The sequence below is a fragment of the Eubalaena glacialis genome, chromosome 6, assembly GCF_028564815.1.
Source record: "Eubalaena glacialis isolate mEubGla1 chromosome 6, mEubGla1.1.hap2.+ XY, whole genome shotgun sequence".
Lineage (NCBI taxonomy): Eukaryota > Metazoa > Chordata > Mammalia > Artiodactyla > Balaenidae > Eubalaena > Eubalaena glacialis.
In genome coordinates this window covers 143,641,861-143,669,158 of record NC_083721.1, presented here as the reverse complement: position 1 = coordinate 143,669,158, position 27,298 = coordinate 143,641,861, and the positions used below count along the sequence as shown (strand labels likewise).

Below are 27,298 nucleotides of genomic sequence, written 5' to 3'. Positions count from 1 at the left end.
CTCAAATATTTGATCATATGGTTCCTAATAGACTGTGATACGTATGTGTGATTATACACTATTCTGTCACAGCTTTTTGATTCCTCCTTAAATGTAATACTCCCTGAAAAAAAAGTAGTATTTGAATTTTTTTTTTTTTTGGCCTCACTTTAACCTCACAGATGGTTATATTTGGTTTTGAATTTTTCAAGGAGGGAATATCTCTTAACTAATTTTTAAAGAATCTCCTCTATTCTGTACTATTTAGTGGTACTAGAAATTTAGAATTTTTGAGGCTTTGCTGTGTGCCAGAATCACGTAGATTTCTAGCTGAGGTTCCTAGAGAAAGGCTTGTGTAAGGAAATTATAGCCATATATATAAAATTAGAAGTAAATGGATAAAAATACATCAAAGTGAATTATTTTAATTTTCTTATAAGAATTAGATATAAATAGCTTAGCATTTGCTCAAAGTCTGAGGTGTTACTATTTATGATATAGAATTACAGACAGACCTTGTGTAGTATTCCTATTAGCTTCTTATGTCTGCTCTGTAGCATCCGTGTCCATTTTCCTGGCCATAAAACTGACTGTGTTTTGAAAACTACCCCTAGAAAGATAACCTCACTGATAAGATATATCTATTCTGAAGTTAAAAATTAAGTATCATTATATGTTTCATTTGAAATAACTGTCTATGCTTGACAAAAACAGATATCTTTTGTTTTTTCCACATTTAATTTTAAAATGAATATTTTTACATAGGAGTGAAATGTGAGAACGCAGTTTTCTGTTTGGCTATAGTAATTTGTCATATGACCGTTTGCAAAAGTCTAGTTAACAAAAAAAGGTCAGTAATGATATAAAATTTTGGAATATTGTTATTTTTTAATTCATAACCTTACGTATGAGGCAACTACATTCATTTTTCTCTTTGCCTTTTTGAGATTTGTGATTTCTAATGCATGTGAAAGATTTCTAGCCATTTCAAATATCACACTTGTGTTTTATACATATAGGAATAAAGTTTAATGATTGTGGCCTAGTTATAAAATTACAAAACTCATTTGAAAGCTTAAAACTTGGATTTCACTGTATTATATTTTTGATATATAATATTTGCTCAGTGTGATCAGTTAAAAATTATAATTTTTTCACAGTCACAGGAGAAAATGATTCCTCTTTATATTACTCTCAAAAGTACTATTTTCTGAATTTGGGTTTTGTTTCTTCCCAGACGGTGGGTACGGCTGCTGTTTGGAAGAGAGTTCCCCCTGCAGGATCTTCTGGTGGTCTGGGATGCCTTGTTTGCAGATGGCCTCAGCCTGAGTTTGGTTGATTATATCTTCATAGCCATGTTACTCTACATCCGAGATGCTTGTAAGTGTTAATGACCTTGCTGACATTCAACTAAGTGGTCCTGATTTTTTAAACTGTGTTTCTTAAATATACTTTACTTTTATTTTGAATTACCATACCAACATTTTTATAGTAGGCAGTATATTGATGTTTCAAAGGAACATACTAAATATGCTTTCTGTTAGTTAACCATGTACATATTGGGAGATGTGGGTGATTTTATCTTGAGAGAATTGAAATATTCTTCAGAACCCTTTTTCTAAAGACTTTACTCCTGCTTTAACCTCGTCATTACGCACATTTGTGAAACATACATATAAAAAGCCAGTATTTCAGATATGTTTAGAGCTCCACCTTCTGACAGGTAGGGAGTATTCAGGAATATTTATCAGGAGCTTGGAGCTGTTTTTATAGTATCTACAACTTGCCAATAAAAATTAAATATTACGTTTAAAGATATTTTAACTTCTTCTCAGTTATATTTTGGCCAAATGTATTTCTCAGTGGAGTGCCAAATGGCAGATGTATTCCAACCTCATCAGATCTACCTTAGGGTGCTTGCTGAGCTGGAAAGCCAGTGCCTAACCCTTTGGAATGGTCCAATAATCCTCCGCTTGAAGAAAATAGCAAAGCATGTTTTAAATTTCAAAATACCTCAAATTGTTTTCCTTCTCAAAAAAATAATCAGTTCACAAAACCAGATTTGTAAGCCAAAATATAATTAGGAAAGATTGCACAAAGGGATGATGAAGTAGGAAATAAAAAACTACCATAAAAGTAGGACTTTGTCAGAAGAACATAAACTATTTGGAGTCATTCATAATCTTGACTGTTAAATTGCTGTGTGGTTCTCTTTCTTTGTTCATTAAATGCCAGTTGTGCCAGATGCTGTTGTTGTGCCTCTGGTAACACTAATAATATTCTTTAAATTTTAGATTATACTTTTTAAATTCCCCCCAAATTACTTGAATGAGTAAGTGACAGGAGCACCACATTTTATCCAAAACTTGTGGTTTTCTTCTGTGCCTTGAAGGTCAGATAGTTTGGGTATTGACATACAAAGTGAAAAGTTCCTTCTTTCTGAGTCAGAGCTAAACCGAGAAGAACATGGAAATCATAAGAGGAAACATCTGGAAAGTAGAGAAGAATGTTTGGGTAGATTTGAGGGATACTGTTGATAGATTTTAGAATATTTAATGCTAATCTCCCATTTAAAAATGATATGATTTTTATAAAATGTAAGTAATAAAAAACAAAAGGAATGAGAAGCCGCTTTTATTTAAAAAAATGCTTTTGGATAATATTTTCACAAAATTTTCCAAGTCAAACCACTATCGAAATGTATTCTGATTTTCTGTAGTCTTAAACATTTGACTATTTACTCTTTTCTTACTTTGGTGCATCACAACGATATTTTTAATTTAATCACCCTGTTTCCTGTGCTAAGATCTACTTTTAAAAATTAATTTAATAAAACTTGCAGTTTTTGGCAGCTGAAGCCTTTGTACATTTTTAATCCCTGCTCTGATGACCTTATAAAACACATAGGCACAAGTGAAAAAATGCAGGAGTAATGAAGTTGTTTATTTCAATATGAAGTCCAAGTTATTTAAATTTGCTTATTTAAATCCATAACAGTGGATGAGATTTCCTAAAAATAGGATGACTATTTATTAAGTATTTAACGGGCACTGCCCCTGTCCTCAGGAAGTTTACCAACTAGTAGGAAAGACTGACATCATTAATTTCAAGCTGACGTGTCTGGAACTGTGGCTGAGGTATGGATGGACAGCATGAAAGTTCACAGGAGGGGCACCGAGCTCCCCTCTGGGCAGGCTGTGTGACTAGAGAAAACGCTATAGATGTTGGCGAGTGAAAGAAGGGATCTGCGTTCCAGCATGATCCAGCATGAAGGAACAGCATGAGCAAAGAAGCTAGGGAGGAAGAGTCAGCTTAATGGGGGGTCGTGTATGTGTGTCTCTACGACTGTCTGGTATCCTGAGAGTGCAAAGGGAGAGTGACTAGCAGGTTATGAGGCTGAAGGAGTCAAGAGGATGAGATGGTGATGAGAGTCCTTATCCTGGAGGTGACCGGAAACTGCTGAAAGGTTCAAAGCAGCAGTGTGGGCAGTGCTAGGTCACTCTGGCAGCCGTGTGCAAATAGACTTGAAGCAGACAAGACTGGAGCAAGGACATTAGATAAAAAGTTACGACCAGAGTCCAAGGGAAAAACAGTGGATTGAAGAAATCTTCAGAACTGGAGTCAGCATGTCTTGGGGATTAAATCGAATGGGTGAGAGAGAACAGGAAGTTCTCCCTCATGAGCCCCGGCTTGGAGAGCTGAGTAATCTGTACGACTAGGAGAGGGAAGAGAAGGATTAGCAGGTTTGGGGAATGGGTCTGATTGAGTTTGGGCCATGCTGAATTTCAGATGTCTGTAAGAAATCAGTACCTGAAGATTGGAAAATAAAGCTCACTGTCAGTGTCAAGGCTACAGATTTATTTTTGCAAATGGTGAATAGGTACGTGTTCGTTAAAGCCGCAACAGTGGATGTGATCTCCCAAGAATAGAGGGACCATATATCCCAGTTTATATGGAACAGTCTCAGTTTACACGTGCTAATCAAGAGTAATAGTTATTCTTATTGCCTTCTTTCACTCTCAGAGGCATCCCATAGAGATCATAAGAATTATATGGTCAGTCTAGCTAAGGTGGGTGCTTACAGAAAGAGAAGGTGGCAAAGGTATTTAATATCAGTATTTAAGAGGCACCAGAGAAGGAAGAGCTTGTGCTGTAACCTCACAAAGCTGTTATATGAGCGAGGGAAGTAACAGGGGTCAGGAGTGCTGAGGTACAGTCAGGTAAGGCTGGAACGGTCCACCTGTGGAGGGACAGTCATTGGAGACTTGACCGAAGTGGATTCAGCGAACTGCGGGGGCAGAAGCTGGATTACGGTAGGTTGAAGGGTAACTGGACAGCTCAGAACTACAATAGCCTTTTCTACAGTTTTTGCTGTTATTTTACGTACACATTACATTTTCAACTAAAAATCAACTAAATAAAAAAGAAAGAATGCAGAGAGAGCATGTGCAGACTAATCTCTAAAGAAAGTCAACAGGGAAAGGAGGAAGAAAGATGTAACTAGAGGTCATTGTGGGGACCAGGAAGGTTTGATGGCTGCCTGTAGAGGGAAACAGGGCACCTGGAGGTGAGAGAGCTGGCGGAGAATGTCTTTCTCAAACCAGTCTGAGCTCCTCCTTCAAGGGTCAGTGCTAGTTTTTCCCTCCTGTTCTGTGAGTAGGGTTTATGAAAAGTTGAATTATCCTGTTTATTTGAAGTTTTTACTGTTTATCATTTGTTCTTCACACCCACTCTTCCACCCGCCAGTGAGAGACAGGATTTTGTCTGTCTTGGTTTGCCAGCTGTATCCCAGCATCTAGAACAGGGCCCAGTGCATAGTAATCCTCCTGACACATATTTTTTGAGTGAAATAATTGAAGAAACAAGGGCCTAGACCAGGCAGTGGCGCGAGGTCGGGAGTCCTGTGGAAGGAGGCACCAGGCAGGTTTCAGAAGTAGACCGGTTTCTAGGAGAAGGTGCCTGATAAAGGACGAGGCCAGGCTGTCTGCTGTGAATGGGGCAGGGCAGGGCTTGAGGGGAGTGACGGGGAAGCGCTGGGGAGGTGGCTGCCCAAGACCTAGCATGAGCCCGCGAGCTGTTGAAGAGCCTGCAGAGATACGTGGGCAGTGGCACCCGGTGATGCTCACCGGGCAAGACCCAAAGAGGCAGATCGCGATCCAGGCTTCACGTGAGGCCCACGTCCAGCTGAAAGGAGGCAGGAGGTGGGGGGCGTTGAGTACATCTTAAGAGAGCGGTTTAGGATGTGTAGGGAGAGAAGCGTGGCCAGGAAGAGACTGCTACAGAATCAGAGTATCAAGGGATTTACAGGGAGCGTGCGAGAGCTGAAAGCATCAGAGGTTGTGGTCAAACGAGAGGACGTGGAGCAGTTCTCGGTGTGACCAGGGTGGTCAAAGTCAGTAAAGGGGGAAGGAAGTCACTGAGGAGATCAAGGGATTGGGAAGGAGCTGGGCTTTTTGTTTGGTCCTCCAGGGACACTTCATCGAGAATCATGATAGGAGAAGGTATAGAAGAAGCACAGTGAGGCCAGCAGTGGAAGCATCCCATAGATGCAGAAGAGTGACCAAGGAAACAACTTCTTTCAGTCAATCATTTATTCAAAGCATCGACCGTTCAACCAGTATTTATTGAGTGCCGGCTCTTTGCCGGCCATCCTGGTGCCTCCACGACACTAACGAAGGGGCAGGATGGAAGTATAGATACATGGCATGACCTTCAGAGGAAGAGGGGTCTTTATGGAATGAGAGGAAGCAATGGCTCGCAGACAGAATCAGGGAGCAAGGTGTCCCCCACCATCACCCCTGGAGGTCGCAGGGGCAGCAGTGGTCAGGAGGCAAGGCTCAAAGGGGAGGGCGTTGTTCCTCAGAGAGGATTGGGAGTGGGCAGAGTAGCCGGAAGAAGACACAGAACAGGATCGGGGAGAACACATGGGAGGGCAGTACTGATCAGATGAGCCCACATCTTAGGCCAGGGTCAAGAACAAGAGGAAGGTGGGTAATTTGCCACCCTGTGCGTTCCAGATGGAACATTGGCGTCGAGTTTTTATTCCATCTCCATGGATGGAGCATCCAGAGTGCTGATGTTCCATTACACCCAGTCATCTTCAAGCTCAAAAAGTTTAAACCGAACACCACTGTACAAGGCTCTGGGCATGACATGTGCTCTCTTGGAGCTATAGGTGATGTATTTGTAGCTCAAGGAATGTTGCTCTTGCGGAAACTAAAGAGCCTTCTTTCAGTGACGGCACTCCTTACTTGGGGCCCCTGCTTCCTAGCATTCAATGGAGGGCTTCATCTTGATGCTGTGCAAAATATCCAGTAGGTGTGCGTTTCCCTGAGTCAAGGGTGTCTAGCCTTCATTATCGTCTCAAAGGAATATGTCACCCAAAAAACAGTTCAGATCCACCACATCTAGTCCAAAATCCTGATTTTACAGGCTCAGGTAGTGAGGCCTGTTATGGATTGAATTGTATATTCAATCCAAAAAGATATGTTGAAGACCTAACCCCTAGTACTTCAGAGTATGACCTTAGTTGGAGATAGATTGTTGCAGATGTAAGTAGTTAAGAGGACGTCCTACTGGAGTGGGGGGCCTCTGATGCAATATGACTGGTGTCCTCGTAAGAAGACGAAAATTTGGACACAGACGTGCACAGAGAGAAGACAGTGTGAGGACACATGGGGAGAATAATGCCATATGAAGGCAGGGCAGAGATTGAAGTGATGCGTCTACAAGCCAAGGAATGGCAAGGATTTCCAGCTGTCAGCAGAAGCTGTGAGAAGGGCATAGAACAGACTGTCCCTCAGAGGCTCTCAGAAGGAGCAAACCCTGCCAACACTAGAAGCTAGATGAGGCAGGAAGGATTTTTTCCTACAGATGTGAGAGGGACCATCGCCCTGCCAAGACCTTGATTTCAGACTTTCAGACTCCAGAACTGTTAGACAATACATTTCTGTTGTTTTCCACCATCCATCTTTTGGTACTTTGTTATAGCAGCCCTAGCAAACTAATACAATGCCCTTGGCAGTTAAGTGATTGAAAACAATCACAGTCAGTGTGTGGGGTTAGATCCCAGTGTCCTTGCTTAGTTCTCATTCTACCCAGTTCACCATCAGCATCTTATATTTAATTTTTAACAAAAGTATTCATATAAGTTTCTTTATTCACCTTGAACAAAGCTTTCTTTCTCTTTGAAAGTAATTCAGTCAGACAAGTATAATATTCAACCACTTAATAAATTTTGTAGAAACAGCATGTTCTTTATGAGGCCTCAGAGATGGAGCCCAACCTCCGTGTTGAGAGGTTAGGAAACGAGCTCTAGGCCACAGGGCTGGTGTCAGGCGGACTGGTCCTCACATCACCTTTAGCATCCCTCAAACCCTGCCTTGATTTTATTAAGTAAAAGTAAAATTTCACATTGGAAAAAAAAGCAATACGAACATTACCTATACAGATTTTAAAATTTAACCTTTGAAATGAAGGTCAAATGGCTACTCTTCAAACAAAACTTTCACTTTTCCAAAGATACAGAGCAGAATTATTATAAATAGATTATTCCCAAATATTTTAATCAAACTAGAAACATTTTTACTTTCTTATGTGTTGTAAGAAGTGCTTTGTGGATTCTTTGCTGGATTATATGGATTAAGATTACATGCAAATTTTTCACAGAACTAGAACAAAAAATCTCACAATTTGTATGGAAACACAAAAGACCCCGAATAGCCAAAGCAATCTTGAGAAAGAAAAACAGAGCTGGAGGAATCAGGCTGCCTGACTTCAGACTATACTACAGAGCTACAGTAATCAAGACAGTATGGTACTGGCACAAAAACAGAAATATAGATCAATGGAACAGGATAGAAAGCCCAGAGATAACCCCACCCACGTATGGTCACCTTATTTTTGATAAAGGAGGCAAGAATATACAATGGAGAAAAGACAGCCTCTTCAATAAGTGGTGCTGGGAAAACTGGACAACTACATGTAAAAGAATGAAATTAGGACACTCCCTAACACCATACACAAAAATAAACCCCAAATGGATTAAAGACCTAAATGTAAGGCCAGACAGTAGAAAACTCTTTAGAGGAAAACATAGGCAGAACACTCCGTGACATAAATCACAGCAAGATCCTTTTTGACCCAGCTCCTAGAGAAATGGAAATTTAAAAAAATAATAAATAAGTGGGACCTAATGAAGCTTAAAAGCTTTTGCACAGCAAAGGAAACCATAAACAAGACGAAAAGACAGCCCTCAGAATGGGAAAAAATATTTGCAAATGAAGCAACTGACAAAGGATTAATCTCCAAAATATACAGGCAGCTCATGCAGCTCAATATTAAAAAACCAACAACCCAATCCAAAAATGTGCAGAAGACCTAAATAGACATTTCTCCAAAGAAGATATACAGATTGCCAACAAACACATGAAAGGATGCTCAACATCATTAATCATTAGAGAAATACAAATCAAAACTACAATGAGATATCATCTCACACCGGTCAGAATGGCCATCATCAAAAAATCTAGAAACAATAAATGCTGGAGAGGGTGTGGAGAAAAGGGAACCCTCTTGCACTGTTGGTGGGAGTGTAAATTGATACAGCCACTATGGAGAACAGTATGGAGGTTCCTTAAAAAACAAAATAGAACCACCATACGACCCAGCAGTCCCACTACTGGGCATATACCCTGAGAAAGCCATAATTCAAAGAGTCATATACCACAGTGTTCACTGCAGCTCTATTTACAGTAGCCAGGACATGGAAGCAACCTAAGTGTCCATCGACAGATGAATGGATAAAGAAGATGTGGCACATATATACAATGGAATATTACTCAGCCATAAAAAGAAATGAAATTGAGTTATTTGTAGTGAGGTGGATGGACCTAGAGTCTGTCATACAGAGTGAAGTAAGTCAGAAAGAAAAAAACAAATACCATATGCTAACACATATATATGGAATCTAAAAAAAAAGAAAGAAAATGGTCATGAAGAACCCAGGGGCTGGACAGGAATAAAGACGCAGACCTACTGGAGAATGGACTTGAGGACATGGGGAGGGGGAAGGGTAAGCTGGGACAAAGTGAGAGAGTGGCCTGGACATATATACACTACCAAATGTAAAACCGATAGCTACTGGGAAGCAGCCACATAGCACAGGGATATCAGCTCGGTGCTTTGTGACCACCTAGAGGGGTGGGATAGGGAGGGTGGGAGGGAGGGAGACGCAAGAGGGAAGAGATATGGGGATATATGTATATGTATAACTGATTCACTTTGTTATAAAGCAGAAATTAACACACCATTGTAAAGCAATTATACTCCAATAAAGATGTTAAAAAAAAAAAGATTACATGCAAAAATAAAGGTTAGGAGATAAGGAAATATAATCATATTATACTCCTATAATAGTTTAAAATAGCCGTGCTCTCCTCACACTTTTTTTAATGACTGACTTCATACTGTAAGTCACTCATGTGGTCCCCTCCTTCCCCTGGCCTTACCTACCTAAATCTTGCTCCTGTTTTCACGCCTCGGGCAAAGTAGCTTCACCCCCCCCCCCCAACCTTCCCTGATTAGTCTAGCCCTCACTGACCTCTCACTTTTACAGTCCTATAAGATTTTAATCAATGCCACTCAACGTAGCACTTAATTACACTCTGTCTTATATTGTTCTTTCCTGTGAGTGTATGCCTTGTTTTCTCAACTAGACTGTCAGCTCCTCAGGACCAGGGCCGATGTTACAGTTCTTCCCTGCCCCTCAAAGCATTTGAAGCTCCTCTCTTGCTCGGTTAGTACTGGGGGTGATCTCAGACAGAAGGGCGCTCTAGAGACCTGGGGTGAGGGCATGGATTCGTGTGCTGAGAGGACAGGTGCCAGAAGCTCTTTTCAACGTGGCTTTTGTAAAGAAAGCATTGTCTACTTTTAAATTAAGTATCTCAATTTTTTTGCTTCTTTTATTTAAATTTTTATTTTGTTTTTTACTAGTATCAAAGAAAAACATTTTCTCTAATTTACAAAGTAACATACCTTTTGTCTTGTAAATTGTATTAATAGCTAAAACAGTATAATCAAATCCATTTAACAGTAGATTTTCCTAACCATCTCACAAATGTTTATTGTCTCTTTTAATTGACTTTCTGTCTGAACACTTTGTAAATGGAAAAGTCTCTTTTTGGCACTTCTGTCCACTTCCTGCTTTGTTTTTTCAGCCAGCATCAACATGGTACTGCACTGTAATTTTCCTAGGTTTTCTGTAGGGGTCTCCTTAGTCATTTCTCAGCCCGGCCTAGTATGGCAGTTATGTCCTCTTTGCGGTTTAAAACATTGCTCCTTTTTATTTCATTTTAGATCTCCCCTTACTCCTCAGCCATTATCTGTCTATCTGCCAGTGTTTCCATCTGTCCTACCCCAGAATTTCTGTTTCTCTATTTTCTCATTAAGAGCATGTTCAACATTATACTGATGTCAAAATGCAGTTAATTTCAACTATAAATTGAATGTATTTGTCTTGTCTGGAAAAGCTTTACCCAACCTCAGGGACTAGGAATAAAGACTCTCCCAAATCACACAGTGATGTGCCACAGAGTTTATATCAAAGCACAAACTGGGGGTCTTATTTTTGAAGGAATGTTTAAACAGTTCCTGACTGCCAGCTCTCTTTCCTCTCAGATGTTAAATATTGTCAGTTATTTTTATGACCATCTCAGATGTAGATATTAATATACCCTTTGGGTTACACGTGTACCATTTATATTACTTTATGTTTTTAGGCTGATGTACCAGAGTAGCACGTTGTCTTTTTTTTTTTTTTAATGTTTAGATTTTTTTTAATAAAACAGGCTATTTTTTGGAGAATTTCTGGCTCACAGGAAAACTGAGTGGAAAGTACAGAGAACCTTCCATCTGCCTCCACGCCCACGTACGCACTGCCCACTGTACTATCAGCATCCCTCACCACGGCAGCCCATTCGTTACAATCGATGAACCTACACTGACACAGCATCATCACCCAAGTCCGTGGTTTACTTTACAGTTCACTCTTGGTGTTAGACATTCTGTGGGCTTGGACCAATGTATAATGACATGTATCCACCCCTGTATATCATACAGAGTAATTTCCCTGCCCTAAGAATCCTCTGTGCCCCACCTGTTCATCCCTCTCTCCCCTCTAACCCATGACTGCCACTGATCTTTTCATTGTCTCCATAGTGCTACCTTTTCCAGATTGAAATATAGTTGAATCATACAGTATGTAGCCTTTTCAGATTAGCTTCTTTCACTTAGTAATATGGCATCTAAGTTTTCTACATGTCTTTCAGGTCTTGATAGCTCATTTCTTTTTAGCACAGAATACTATTCCATGGTCTGGATGTACCACAGTTTATTTATCCACTCACCTACTGAAGGACACCTTGGTTGCTTCTGAATTTTGCCAGCTATGAATAAGGCCACTATAAATATCAGTGTGCAGGTTTTTGTGTACAGGACGTAAATTTTCATTTCATTTGGGTAAATACCAAGGAGCACGACTGCTGGATTGTGTGGTAAATGTCAGGAGCTCAGCTGAGCTGGGTGTGAGAGAGAGCCGAGCTTCTAGGTATTGGAGTAGCCAATTAAAGCAACAAGTCAAAAGTGGAAGAGTTAAGCCTTTAGCCACTTACCGTGGTGGTATAATAAGCAGGGGTCAAAACCTGGAGAAAACGCCAAAGCCTGTGTTCCATTTCACCCACGGAACGGCACACTGGTTGAGGGCCAGGTGATCAGCACAGATGTGCGGTCTTCTCACTGCTGAGGGAGCCCTGAGCGAAGAAGTCTGGCAGTCTTATGGACCCTGAGATGGTGGCGGTGTCAGAGGGCGGGAGGTGAGGCGGAGAGGCGAGGAGTGGAAGAGTACCGGCTACTAAGTCACGCGAGGGAAGGCGTCTTCACGGTTTCCTCCTCCTGCCCCAACCTGACGAGGACCACTGCCCAAGGCCTCAGATAAAGAGAGCTAAGAATGAAGGCACCGGGGCTTGGAATGTAAGTATGTGGAAGATCATGCCCGATGAGTTGGCCTGAGACCTTGATTGCAGCTCCTTTCAGAGGGTACAAGGTGCTGGCTGTGCACCAATTCCGGAGTGGGGAGGGCAGTTCTCCCCTGTGAGGCCTGTCAGGGAAAGCCTTTGGTATTGGGCCTCTTCAAAGAAAAAGAACCAGTAGAATATATAGAGAGAGAAAGAGAAGAGGAGATTTCTTATAGGATTCAGCTCACACAGTTCTGGAGGCCTGGAAGCCCCTCAATCGGCTGTCTGTAAGCTGGAACCAGGAAAGCCAGTGGCATAATTCAGTCCAAGTCTGAAGGCCTGAAAACCAGGGGGCTGATGGTGTAAGTCCCAGAATCCAAAGGCCTGAGAACCAGGAACTCCAATATCCAGGACATCGTAGCCCAAAGAGAGAGAGAATTCACCCTTCCTTGGCCTTTTTGTTCCATTTGGGCTCCCAGCGGATTGGGCGATGCCCACTTATTGACAAAGGTGGATCTCTTCACTCAGTCTACTGAATCCAGTGCTCATCTCTTCCAGTCGCACACTCACAGACACACCCAGAAATCATGTTTACTGGCTCTCTGGGCATCCTTTAGGCCGGTCGAGTTGAAAACATAAAATTAACTCTCATACCTTTCTAATTGCCTGTGGTTAGGCCTGAAAAATCACACACAGCTGCCTTTCAGAATGGCTGTACCGCTTTGCATTCCCACCAGCAATGCATGAAAATTCTTGTTGCTCCACATCGACACCAGCATTGGTGGTGTCAGTGTTTTGGATTTTGCCCCTTCTACTGTGTCATATTGTCTTTTTAATGTCTATTTTTTGCCTCAAAAGAATTTTAATTTACACAACTCTAGAAATAGAGATATGAGAAGAGAATTATTTTCCTGCTGAAATTCTATTCCATGTTCAAAATTAATAGTTGATACCCCACCCTGACTTTCTATAAAGGGGAAGAAGTGGCTTATCTCCTGTACCGTAATCTTACCCTTCCACACACTTACTCCCATTCCACAGTTTTCTGTTGCCCTGGAAAGCAATATGACAGATGGATTCAGGAACTCTGGGATACCTTTTATGGGCAAAAGCCAGCAAAATTACATGCATCACTGGAATCTTACCCAGGAATACTCAAGCTTCCATGTCCATGTGTTGCTGCCAAAGGAGAACGGGAATAGTCCTGCAGGGTGACTGGGGCCATTCTGTCTGATGCACAGAGAAAGGAAGATGGTGATCTTTGCTTCCTGACTACTTATTTCCCCATTTCTCCACCCAATTGCCTCCCCACCTAGATTCTTCTTTCCCTTCAATCCACCTGCCCAGGTGCTCAGTAGAAATGCCATTAAAGTGATAAGGATATCAGATATGAGATGTTATATTAAGGTCCTGCATTTACCTCCATTGCTCCTAAAACCCCATTGAAATAGCATCAACCCATAGGACACAGAGAATTAGGAAGGAGACAATTAGGGTAATTTTGGAAGCAGAAAAACAGATGGGTGAGTGATAACTGACTTATCAGATCCAAGAAAGCTAAATACAAAATTGATAATGGAGAAAGCCAAGAAATAACCCATAGAATTCCTAAAAGTGTAGAAATTGGCAGTGCTGGGTACTTCTGGAAATTGGTAGGGGGAGGGAAGGAGTTAAGACTAAAAAATGAGAACTGGTTGAAAGTCTATTTAAGAAGCAGTTACTCCCAGATCTCCAACTGTACCTTCAGGATTTATCCTCTGCGGACGGTAAAGTGGAGGGTCTTTGAACCTGGGACTCAGGCAATTTCAGTGACTGTTGAACCGCCAGTCTTCTTTCTCAGGACGTCGAAGCTAGACTGTCTCTCTCCGGGAAGAGTTCGGGAGAATCTTCTCTGAGGGAATCTAGTCAGCACAAGAGAAAAGGCTTGGGGTGGCCCAAGAGTGACCTATGTCAACCCCCAGCATTCACAAACCCACCCAGCTATGCGCACACAGCTGTCTTCAAGATACCTTTGTACTGCCCCACTCCTCCACACGAGCAGGTAGCCCCAAACCACCACACGTTTGAGGAGAGTGTCGACATGAAAGCAGAGATCTAAACAAGCAACCAGGAAAAAAGCAACTTGGAGGCCACAGAGACTGTGCAAGGAGGAGAAAACTTCTCAGAGAGCTAGGAAATACATTATTCAAAGGAGAAAGTGTAATTAAAAAATAAAGTGTCATGGAAATAGTTGGTTGGAATATAAAATTGAAAAAGTGTCCCAGAAAGAAGCACATGAAACCGTGAGAAAGCAAGAAAGAAAATTAGAGGACCAGGCCAGGAAATCCAACATCTAGCTATCATGATTTCTTATACAAAAAAAAGAAGAAAAGGAGGGAGGGAGGGGGGAAGGAAGGAATAAGAAACACAAAATAAACAAAATAAAATGGGAGGGAGAAAATCATCAAAGAAACGAAGAGAAATTTCTAGTTCAACAAAAGAACATGAGTTTCTAAATTGAAAGGGCCTGTTATGTATGAAAACAGGTGCAAACCAAGGTATTCATCATCAATCTACAGAACAATGTGGGGGAAGAGAAGAGAAAACAGATCACAGAAAGGATTAGGAATTGGAACAGTTTGAGGCTTTTCAACTGGAAGCCAGGAAACTCTGGAACAATGCTCCCAACAATCTCAGGGAAAAGTATTTCCAACCTAGAATTCTGTACCTAACCAGACTATTAATTAATGTCAAAATAAAATCTTTCAAACAGAGAAGTTTTAAAAAAATTCATGTCCTGAGCATAAAGCTTTTGGAGAGATGGGCTCCACCAAAATGAGGGAGAAAAGCAAGAAAGAAGTAGGTAGGTACTCTAGGAAATAAGGATATAACACGTGCAAGAGGTAAAGGACATCCTCAGGGTGAGGGAGCAGGCCAGAGGCCTCATAAGCAATTTCCTCAAAAAAAAAAAAAAAAAAAGGAAATTGACAAAACATCTAAATTTTTAAAAAGTATTAAGGGGAGATTTATATGACTAGGGGAGCATTTAAGATTAAATTAATGTTAAAAATTACACAGCAGGCGGGGGCTGGGAGCTGAGGCGCGGGCTTCGGTCGGATCCCAGGGAGAGGACTGGGGTTGGCTGCGTGAACACAGCCTGAAGGGTCTAGCGCACCACAACTAGCCGGGAGGGTGCACGAGAAAAAGTCTGCAGCTGCCGAAGAGGCAGGAGACTTTTTCTTGCCTCTTTGTTTCGCGGCGTGCAAGGAGAGGGGATTCAGAGCGCCGCTTAAACGAACTCCAGAGACGGGCGCGAGCCGCGGCTATCAGCGCGGACCCCAGAGACGGGCATGAGACGCTAAGGCTGCTGCTGCCGCCACCAAGAAGCCTGTGTGCGAGCACAGGTCACTCTCCACACCGCCCCTCCCGGGAGCCTGTGCAGCCCGCCACGGCCAGGCTCCCGTAATCCGGGGACAACTTCCCCGGGAGAGCGCACGGCGCGCCTCAGGCTGCTGCAACGTCACGCCGGCTTCTGCTGCCGCAGGCTCGCCCCGCCTCCTCCGTACCGCTCCCTCCCCCCGGCCTGACTGAGCCAGAGCCCCCGAATCAGCTGCTCCTTTAACCCCGTTCTGTCTGGGCGGGGAACAGACGCCCTCAGGGGACCTACATGCAGAGGCGGGTCCAAATCCAAAGCTGAACCCCGGGAGCTGTACGAACAAAGAAGAGAAAGGGAAATCTCTCCCAGCAGCCTCAGAAGCAGTGGATTAAAGCTCCACAAACAACTTGATGTGCCTGCATCTGTTGAATACCTGAATAGACAACGAATCATCCCAAATTTAGGAGATGGACTTTGGGAGCAGGATATATTAACTTTTCCCCTTTTCCTTTTTTTTGTGAGTGTAGATGTGTATGCTTCTGGGTGAGATTTTGTCTGTATAGCTTTGCTCTCACCCTTAGTCCTAGGGTTAGGTCCGTCCGTTTTTTTTTTTTTTTTTTGGCTTAAAAATTTTTTTTTTCCCTAATAAATGTTTTCTTAATAATTTTTTCCTTATTTTCTATTTTTAAAAAAATTTTTTAATAAGTTTTTTCATATTTGTTATTTTAAAAAATTAAAAATTTTTTTTTCTTAATAAATTTTTTCTAAATAATTTTTTTCTTATTTTTAGTATAAAAAATTAATAAATATATTTTTAAAAATTAAAAAAATTTTTTTTTCTTAATAAATTTACTCTTAATAATTTTTTTTCTTATTTTTTATTATAATTGCTTTATTTTATTTTATTTTATCCTCTTTTTTTCTTTCTTTCCATTTTTTCTCCCTTTTATTCTGAGCCGTGTGGATGAAAGGCTCTTGGTGCTCCAGCCAGGCATCAGGGCTGTGCCTCTGAGGTGGGAGAGCCAACTTCAGGACACTGGTCCACAAGAGACCTCCCAGCTCCACGTAATACCAAACGGCGAAAATCTCTCACAGATCTCCATCTCAACATCAAGACCCAGCTTCACTCAACGACCAGCAAGCTACAGTGCTGGACACCCTATGCCAAACAACTAGCAAGAGAGGAACACAGCCCCATCCATTAACAGAGAGGCTGCCTAAAATCATAATAAGGCCACAGACACCCCAAAACACACCACCAGACGTGGACGAACCCAACAGAAAGACAACATCCAGCCTCATCCACCAGAACACAGGCACTAGTTCCCTCCACCAGGAAACCTACACAACCCACTGAACCAACCTTAGCCACTGGGGACAGATACCAAAAACAACGGGAACTACGAACCTGCAGCCTGTGAAAAGGAGACCCCAAACACAGTAAGATAAGCAAAATGAGAAGACAGAAAAACACACAGCAGATGAAGGAGCAGGGTCAAAACACACCAGACCTAACAAATGAAGAGGAAATAGGTAGTCTACCTGAAAAAGAATTCAGAATAATGATAGTAAGGATGATCCAAAGTCTTGGAAATAGAATAGACAAAATGCAAGAAACATTTAACAAGGACGTAGAAGAACTAAAGAGGAACCAAGAAACGATGACAAGCACAATAAATGAAATTAAAAATACTCTAGATGGGATCAATAGCAGAATAACTGAGGCAGAAGAACGGATAAGTGACCTGGAAGATAAAATGGTGGAAATAACTACTGCAGACCAGAATAAAGAAAAAAGAATGAAAAGAACTGAGGACAGTCTCAGAGACCTCTGGGACAACATTAAACGCACCAACATTCGAATTATAGGGGTCCCAGAAGAAGAAGAGAAAAAGAAAGGGACTGAGAAAATATTTGAAGAGATTATAGTTGAAAACTTCCCTAATATGGGAAAGGAAATAGTTAATCAAGTCCTGGAAGCACAGAGAGTCCCATACAGGATAAATCCAAGGAGAAACACACCAAGACACATATTAATCAAACTATCAAAAATTAAATATAAAGAAAACATATTAAAAGCAGCAAGGGAAAAACAACAGATAACACACAAGGGCATCCCCATAAGGTTAACAGCTGATCTTTCAGCAGAAACGCTGCAAGCCACAAGGGAGTGGCAGGATATACTTAAAGTGATGAAGGAGAAAAACCTACAACCAAGATTACTCTACCCAGCAAGGATCTCATTCAGATTTGATGGAGAAATTAAAACCTTTACAGACAAGCAAAAGCTGAGAGAGTTCAGCACCACCAAACCAGCTTTACAACAAATGCTAAAGGAACTTCTCTAGGCAAGAAACACAAGAGAAGCAAAACACCTACAATAACAAACCCAAAACATTTAAGAAAATGGGAATAGGAACATACATATCGATAACTACCTTAAATGTAAATGGATTAAATGCTCCCACCAAAAGACACAGACTGGCTGAATGGATACAAAAACAAGACCCATATATATGCTGTCTACAAGAGACCCACTTCAGACCTAGAGACACATACAGACTGAAAGTGAGGGGATGGAAAAAGATATTCCATGCAAATGGAAATCAAAAGAAAGCTGGAGTAGCAATTCTCATATCAGACAAAATAGACTTTAAAATAAAGACAATTACAAGAGACAAAGATGGACACTATATAATGATCAAGGGATCGATCCAAGAGGAAGGTATAACAATTGTAAATATTTATGCACCCAACATAGGAGCACCTCAATACATAAGGCAAATACTAACAGCCATAAAAGGGGAAATCGACAGTAACACAATCATAGTAGGGGACTTTAACACCCCACTTTCACCAATGGACAGATCATCCAAAATGAAAATAAATAAGGAAACACAAGCTTTAAATGATACATTAAACAAGATGGACTTAATTGATATTTATAGGACATTCCACCCAAAAATAACAGAATACACATTTTTCTCAAGTGCTCATGGAACATTCTCCAGGATAGATCATATCTTGGGTCACAAATCAAGCCTTGGTAAATTTAAAAAAATTGAAATCGTATCAAGTATCTTTTCCGACCACAACGCTATGAGACTAGATATCAATTACAGGAAAAGATCTGTAAAAAATACAAACACATGGAGGCTACACAATACACTACTTAATAACGAAGTGATCACTGAAGAAATCAAAGGGGAAATCAAAAAATACCTAGAAACAAATGACAATGGAGACACGACGATCCAAAACCTATGGGATGCAGCAAAAGCAGTTCTAAGAGGGAAGTTTATAGCAATACAAGCCTACATCAAGAAACAGGAAACATCTCGAATAAACAACCTAACCTTGCACCTAAAGCAATTAGAGAAAGAAGAACAAAAAAACCCCAAAGCTAGCAGAAGGAAAGAAATCATAAAGATCAGATCAGAAATAAATGAAAAAGAAATGAAGGAAACAATAGCAAAAATCAATGAAACTAAAAGCTGGTTCTTTGAGAAGATAAACAAAATTGATAAACCATTAGCCAGACTCATCAAGAGAAAAAAGGAGAAGACTCAAATTAATAGAATTAGAAATGAAAAAGGAGAAGTAACCACTGACACTGCAGAAATACAAACGATCATAAGAGATTACTACAAGCAACTCTATGCTAATAAAATGGACAACCTGGAAGAAATGGACAGATTCTTAGAAATGCACAACCTGCCGAGACTGAACCAGGAAGAAATAGAAAATATGAACAGACCAATCACAAGCACTGAAATTGAAACTGTGATTAAAAATCTTCCAACACACAAAAGCCCAGGACCAGATGGCTTCACAGGCGAATTCTATCAAACATTTAGAGAAGAGCTAACACCTATCCTTCTCAAACTCTTCCAAAATATTGCAGAGGGAGGAACACTCCCCAACTCATTCTACGAGGCCACCATCACCCTGATACCAAAACCAGGCAAAGATGTCACAAAGAAAGAAAACTACAGGCCAATATCACTGATGAACATAGATGCAAAAATCCTCAACAAAATACTAGCAAACAGAATCCAACAGCACATTAAAAGGATCATACACCATGATCAAGTGGGGTTTATTCCAGGAATGCAAGGATTCTTCAATATACGCAAATCAATCAACGTGATACATCATATTAACAAATTGAAGGAGAAAAACCATATGATCATCTCAATAGATGCAGAGAAAGCTTTCGACAAAATTCAACACCCATTTATGATAAAAGTCCTGCAGAAAGTAGGCATAGAGGGAACTTTCCTCAACATAATAAAGGCCGTATATGACAAACCCACAGCCAACATTGTCCTCAATGGTGAAACACTGAAACCATTTCCACTAAGATCAGGAACAAGACAAGGTTGCCCACTCTCACCACTATTATTCAACATAGTTTTGGAAGTGTTAGCCACAGCAATCAGAGACGAAAAAGAAATAAAAGGAATCCAAATCGGAAAAGAAGAAGTAAAGCTGTCACTGTTTGCAGATGACATGATACTATACATAGAGAATCCAAAAGATGCTATCAGAAAACTACTAGAGCTAATCAATGAATTTGGTAAAGTAGCAGGATACAAAATTAATGCACAGAAATCTCTTGCATTCCTGTATACTAATGATGAAAAATCTGAAAGTGAAATTAAGAAAACACTCCCGTTTACCATTGCAACAAAAAGAATAAAATACCTAGGAATAAACCTACCTAAGGAGACAAAAGATCTGTATGCAGAAAATTATAGGACACTGATGAAAGAAATTAAAGATGATACAAATAGATGGAGAGATATACCATGTTCTTGGATTGGAAGAATAAACATTGTGAAAATGACTCTGCTACCCAAAGCAATCTACAGATTCAATGCAATCCCTATCAAACTACCACTGGCATTTTTCACAGAACTAGAACAAAAAATTTCACAATTTGTATGGAAACACAAAAGACCCCGAATAGCCAAAGCAATCTTGAGAACGAAAAATGGAGCTGGAGGAATCAGGCTCCCTGACTTCAGACTATATTACAAAGCTACAGTAATCAAGACAGTTTGGTACTGGCACAAAAACAGAAATATAGATCAATGGAACAGGATAGAAAGCCCAGAGATAAGCCCACGCACATATGGTCACCTTATCTTTGATAAAGGAGGCAAGCATATACAGTGGAGAAAAGACAGCCTCTTCAATAAGTGGTGCTGGGAAAATTGGACAGGTACATGTAAAAGTATGAAATTAGAACACTCCCTGACACCATACACAAAAATAAACTCAAAATGGATTAAAGACCTAAGTGTAAGGCCAGACACTATCAAACTCTTAGAGGAAAACATAGGCAGAACACTCTATGACATCAATCACAGCAAGATCCTTTTTGACGCACCTCCTAGAGAAATGGAAATAAAAACACAAATAAACAAATGGGACCTAATGAAACTTAAAAGCTTTTGCACAGCAAAGGAAACCATAAACAAGACCAAAAGACAACCCTCAGAATGGGAGAAAATATTTGCAAATGAAGCAACGGACAAAGGATTAATCTCCAAGATTTACAAGCAGCTCATGCAGCTCAATAACAAAAAAACAAACAACCCAATCCAAAAATGGGCAGAAGACCTAAATAGACATTTCTCCAAAGAAGAGATACAGATTGCCAACAGACACATGAAAGAATGCTCAACATCATTAATCATTAGAGAAATGCAAATCAAAACTACAATGAGGTATCATCTCACACCGGTCAGAATGGCCATCATCAAAAAATCTAGAAACAATAAATGCTGGAGAGGGTGTGGAGAAAAGGGAACACTCTTGCACTGTTGGTGGGAATGTAAATTGATACAGCCACTATGGAGAACAGTATGGAGGTTCCTTAAAAAACTAAAAATAGAACTACCATATGACCCAGCAATCCCACTACTGGGCATATACCCCGAGAAAACCATAATTCAGAAAGAGTCATGTACCAAAATATTCATTGCAGCTCTGTTTACAATAGCCAGGACATGGAAGCAACCTAGGTGTCCATCATCGGATGAATGGATAAAGAAGATGTGGCACATATATACAATGGAATATTACTCAGCCATAAAAAGAAATGAAATGGAGGTGTTTGTAATGAGGTGGATGGAGTTAGAGTCTGTCATACAGAGTGAAGTAAGTCAGAAAGAGAAAAACAAATACAGTATGCTAACACATATATATGGAATCTAAGGGAAAAAAAAAAAAAAAAAAAAAGAGGTCATGAAGAACCTAGTGGCAAGATGGGAATAAAGACACAGACCTACTAGAGAATGGACTTGAGGATATGGGGAGGGGGAGGGGTGAGAGGTGACAGGGTGAGAGAGTGTCATGGACATATATACACTACCAAATGTAAAATAGATAACTAGTGGGAAGCAGCCGCATAGCACAGGGAGATCAGCTCGGTGCTTTGTGACCACCTAGAGGGGTGGGATAGGGAGGGTGGGAGGGAGGGAGATGCAAGAGGGAAGAGATATGGCAACATATGTATATGTGTAACTGATTCACTTTGTTGTAAAGCAGAAGCTAGCACACCATTGTAAAGCAATTATACTTCAATAAAGATGTTTAAAAAAAAAAAAAAAAAAAAAAAAAAAATTACACAGCAAAGCAAATGAAAAAGCAAGCAGTTATAAATTCCAGGAAAGGAAAGAAGCTATACAAGAAAGGAAGAGTAGTCACGATATACTGTGTTGTTCAGCTGTGATAACATTTGCCTGGTTATAAAAATGAAAACTCAAGAAATTGTTCTAACCAAAATTTTGATACAACTTCACATGGGAGAGACGAAGACTGACGTGGAGGTGGGTGGAGGGTTGAGTTTCAGTGCTGGGGTGTGGTTGTATATGGCAAATTGTACGCACATTATACGTGCTTACTGACTTTTTTTTTAACATGTTAGAGATGGTAGTTGTTCTTAGTCCATCTTGTTACCTTGAGAAGGTATATCTAAATATGAAATAAATAATGTGACTAGTGTTTCACTTCAAAATGTTCCAGTTGTAAGTATAGTTAACTCTGACTCAGACATAAGCTAATGGTCCCATTGCTTTAAACTTTCTCAAAACAATCACGTCTCTGGTTATCTTTACTGAGCTCATTATTTTTTTGTTTGTTACTACTGGAGAAACTTATTTATATTTTTTTATTTTTTTATTTTAACATCTTTACTGGAGTATAATTGCTTTACAATGGTGTGTCAGTTTCTGCTGTATAACAAAGTGAATCAGCTATACATATACATATACATATATCCCCATATCCCCTCCCTCTTGCTTCTCCCTCCCACCCTCCCTATCCCACCCCTCTAGGTGGACACAAAGCACCGAGCTGATCTCCCTGTGCTATGCGGCTGCTTCCCACTAGCTATCTATTTTACATTTGGTAGTGTATATATGTCCATGCCACTCTCTCACTTCATCCCAGCTTACCCTTCCCCCTCCTCGTGTACTCAAGTCCATTCTCTAGTAGGTCTGCGTCTTTATTCCTGTCCTGCCCCTAGGTTCTTCAGAACCATTTTTTTTTTTTAGATTACATATATATGTGTTCACATATGGTATTGGTTTGGAGAAACTATTTAAACCAACTCCCTTAGACCACTCCAGAACAGTTGTAGACCCTTTAAAGCAGGGCCCCCCAACCCCAGGGTACGGGTCCATGGCCTGTTAGGAACTGGGCCGCACAGCAGGAGGTGAGCGGCGGGTGAGCGAGTGAAGCTTCATCTGCCGCTCCCCGTCGCTCGCATTACCGCCCAAACCATCCCTCCCCCACCCCCGCCCCCCATCCGTGGAAAAATTGTCTTCCACAAAACCCGTCCCTGGTGCCAGAAAGGTTGGGGACCGCTGATTTAAAGGTAGAGGCAGCAAAGTCAGCTCTGCTTCAGGTGGTGGGAGTGCTATTTATTTAGCAAGAGTCAAGCAAGATGGGGAAGCACATGACCTCACATCCGTGCCGTTCTTACAGCATCCCTACAGATAGAGTAAACACTTTTTATAAATGAGAGAAATAAGGGTTTAGTGAAGTTAAGCAGCTTGCCTAAATTCACACCCGCAGTAAATGACTAGCCAGCCTTCTGATCTAGATCTAATCTAGATCGTCTGATTTCAGATTCCATAGGTTTTCCTAAACGCCGCTCACCTTTGTCTTAACGTTCCCTAAATAAGCGCTTCAGAGTGTGGCTTTAGTACTTTGTTTTTAAAGCATATACATCCTTGTGTGCATCCTTGTGTGCAAGAGTTAACACCTGTCCTTCTGAAACTATTCCAAAAAACTGCAGAGGAAGGAACACTTCCAAGCTCATTGTATGAGGCCACCATCACCCTGATACCAAAACCAGACAAAGATAACACAAAAAAAGAAAATTATAGGCCAATATCACTGATGAACATGGACGCAAAAATCCTCAACAAAATACCAGCAAACCAAATCCAACAATACATTAAAAGGACCAGACACCATGATCAAGAGGGATTTATCCCAGGGATGCAAGGATTTTTCAATATCTGCAAATTAATCAATGTGATACACCACATTAACAAATTGAAGAATAAAAACCATATGATCTTCTCAATAAAGCATATACATCCTTGATTTCAAATGTAGGTAGATAGCAAAACTCAGTCTTTTTTTTAGTCTTTCACTTTTTTTTCCTGTGTCACTGCCCTGCTCTGATAGAATAAACACTGGAGAAGGAACAGTGTGGTGTTTCAAGTTCAAGAAAAATTTGCTGCCAAGATCATAACTAAATTCTTATCCTATCAGATTCCTACTATCTTATTTTTAAAATAGTTTGTATTATTCTCTTTCGAGTATGCTAAATTGGACACAGTTATTCAAAAGGGACTTAATACTGGCACATGTAATTGCAAATGAAAAGTACAAGTTTTCATTAAGAAATTAGAGATGGCATTATCTGAAGGCAGGGGGCAAGAGGGAGGTGAAACCTTACCTCTACCCAGTTAGGTTTTCCTCTGAGATTCTTTCACAAAATGATTGAGAGATAAGCAGGCAAGTTGATTAACATGTATACCTCATGTACATATGGGAGATACCCAGGGGAAAATGAGCGACCCTCAAAGAGATAGCTTTAGATTTCAGGATTAACTACCACCTTAATAGATAAAGGGGAGGGGAGATGTAGGCCTCTTAGGGGAGAGTAAATGATTTTTAGGAAAGATGAATGGACCCTGAGAAGAATAGATGCAAGGTATCTTTGTGACAGAGTTTGTCTGCAGGGATTTATGACAGTTGAGTTCCTTTTGGAGCACGTAGGGAGTTGAAGATAAGAGGAGTTCAGAGAAAACCTCTCCAGCTCAAAATAGTCAATATACCAAAGGGGCATATTTGGGGGTGGCGCGTCCTGAACCCCTGTAGCCAAACTTCAGGGTGCCATGTTCTGCTACCTTTCACAGCTCAGACTCGTTCGCCATCATATCCCTAGTGCTACTGCCTGGCACGGGATTTTGTAGATGCTCAGAAAAAGTACATGATATTCAGTGACTGGAGGGTTGGATTGATGGATGGGTGGGTGGATGGATGGATTGATGGATGGATAGGAGAAAGAACGTTAGCTCCTTCGTTTGTTATGCAAGTAGAATATTAATATGTTATTTAGCTTCCCTTACTTTGTGAAATGTATTTTATTTGTATTTGTAAAATGTATTTTACAGTTTCCTATCGTTTCAAAAGTTTTTTCAAGTTGTAATAACATAGGATTGTCGCTCTGGTCCCTCCACATAAATGCCTACCTATGTCAGGCTGCTTTACACACTGGGTTAATCTGATCTTCCAAGCTACTTAAAACTACTACACAAGAGTACTAACATTAATTGACTTTTCTATTTGCAGTGATTATTTGCATCCATTATGTCACTTGATTTTCAAAACAATGGCCTTTCAGAACAAAGCCCTGACCCTGCCACTAGACTTCTGAATTTCAAATCTTGGTCCACCACCAAATCACAAATGTGTGATCTGGGCGAATGATTTAATCCCTCCAAGGATCAGTTTTCACATCTGTAAAACAGGGGTAATAATAATTGTACCCTGTGATGAGATTGTTATAGAAGTTAAATGAGATATGCCGGTAACGTTCTTGGTATGGGGCCTGGTCTCGGAAAGACTTCAACAATTCGTTATCATCTTAGAGGTGGTAGTAGTAGTAACAACTGCTTGTTGTTACACGTCTGCCCTCTGTACTTTCATTTTCTCCAGGGTGAGGACTGCGTTTTGTTCATCTCCGCCTCGCCTCCTAACGTAGGGCCTGTCATGCATTAGGTGCTCAACAAATGATTATTGCAGTGAATGAGGTAGGCAGGTAAATTTTTTTAAAATCGGAAAGTTGTTTTCCAAATGACTGAACTTAAGCTCTGAGAGGTTACTCCCAACAGGTTTTGAGCGGCTGCTATAAATCAGTCACTTAGATTATGTCCTTGAGTCTCCAGGCAACTTTATGAAACGTTTTCAAATGGCGTCCCAGGATGAAAGCCCACATCTTCGAATCCCGAGCCCAGAACCATTTCCACTAAACTCCCCTGCCTGTCTTACAAAATATACAAGAATTCTTCCTGGGCCAGTTACTAATATATAACCATTATAGCATTTGGGAAAATAACTTTATGAGTTAGAAAATGAATTGATTATCTAAGTTTTATTTATTTGTTAGATCGCAAAGAAAACTGGACATGAAAATGTTATACTATTCTCAATACCCTAGGTTTTTGAATTCTAGAGTAAAAAAGACAACAGGCAACTGAATGTGAGTATGATAAAATGAACAAATAAGAAAAGAAGAGTCTGAACAGATAAAGAAAGGGTAGGATAAGTGAGTACTTCACAAATGAAAGCAGATGTATGAAATTACAAGCTGTCAGATCAGCAAAGGAAATGAAGATGATAAAGTGGTTCCTTACATAGATTATAATTGTTCATTTTGCCCCATCCTGTCCCCTTTCTCCATAATGTTCATGGGAAGGGGGATGTTCCCAGCAGAAGAAGGAAAGAAAAACCTAGGAGTCAAGGGTATTTCTGATCACAAAAAAATTATTTTGTGACTTATGTTGTTTCTAGTGAATCACAGTTGTTTTCCTACGGAATATTTTTCAGCTAACCGTTCTGATTAATGAAAAGGATTCAGTCACAACCACGGGAAGTTGCAACTGTAAAGTTTGTTCACAATCATGCTGCCGAGGCCGTCAGCCTGGCTTGCAAAACAAGAGTCGCTAATGGGCGCAACTGTGACAGCAGTGGCAGATGGATTGCCAAGAAATGAAGTAGTTTACATAGACCTGCCTGAAAAGATGTGTTTAATAATTGCAGCCATAATTAGGTTGATTTGGGGGAAAAAAATTAAATGACGGTCTAAGGAACACAGTTAGGCTTATCTATGAAGATTTTGACACTTTTCCTCCAAGAAATGCTGCATAAATATCTTTCCTAAATTTCTTGTTACCTTTAGGAAAACAAATAATTGGAAGAAATTATATTCTCTTTAATTTTGAACTATGTAATATTTATATATACAAAAAATAAATGTAACATATGTAAGTTGTGAAGCATACTAATCAGGGTACATAATATTTTATGAGAATTTTAAGCTGGTTCTTTCCCATTCATAAGATTTTTGTTACTAATTTCCAAGCAGCAAAACTAGAGACATTTAAATACAGCCATATAAATGGCAATAAATGTGCATGCTTCTAAGAGTTTATTTGTGTTGCAAGCGCACACACATATCTATATCTGAGGCTCTTCCTTCCAACACCGCCCTGACGATGAGTGCCGGTATATTAGTACAGTGTGCTGCTTCAAAGGCCATTTGGTAACGATCCCCTCTCCCCATTTCCTTTTGTCCAAATCAGTCGAGTTATTGGTTTGCTTTCTTTGAATCTAAGTTGTTGATTTTGTTTCTCTTAGTAAT

The 27,298-nt window shown here is 40.3% G+C and overlaps 1 protein-coding gene across 5 annotated transcripts in view; it reads left to right on the top strand.

Moving 5' to 3' along the window:
* Nucleotides 1-27,298, top strand: part of TBC1D5 (TBC1 domain family member 5) — a 542,652-nt gene that overhangs the window by 381,184 nt on the left and 134,170 nt on the right. For all 5 annotated transcript variants that reach the window (XM_061194718.1, XM_061194716.1, XM_061194717.1 and 2 more), the window contains one exon: nucleotides 1,217-1,359. In XM_061194718.1, coding sequence (XP_061050701.1) covers nucleotides 1,217-1,359 — 143 coding nt within the window. The remainder of the gene's footprint in view (nucleotides 1-1,216; nucleotides 1,360-27,298) is intronic.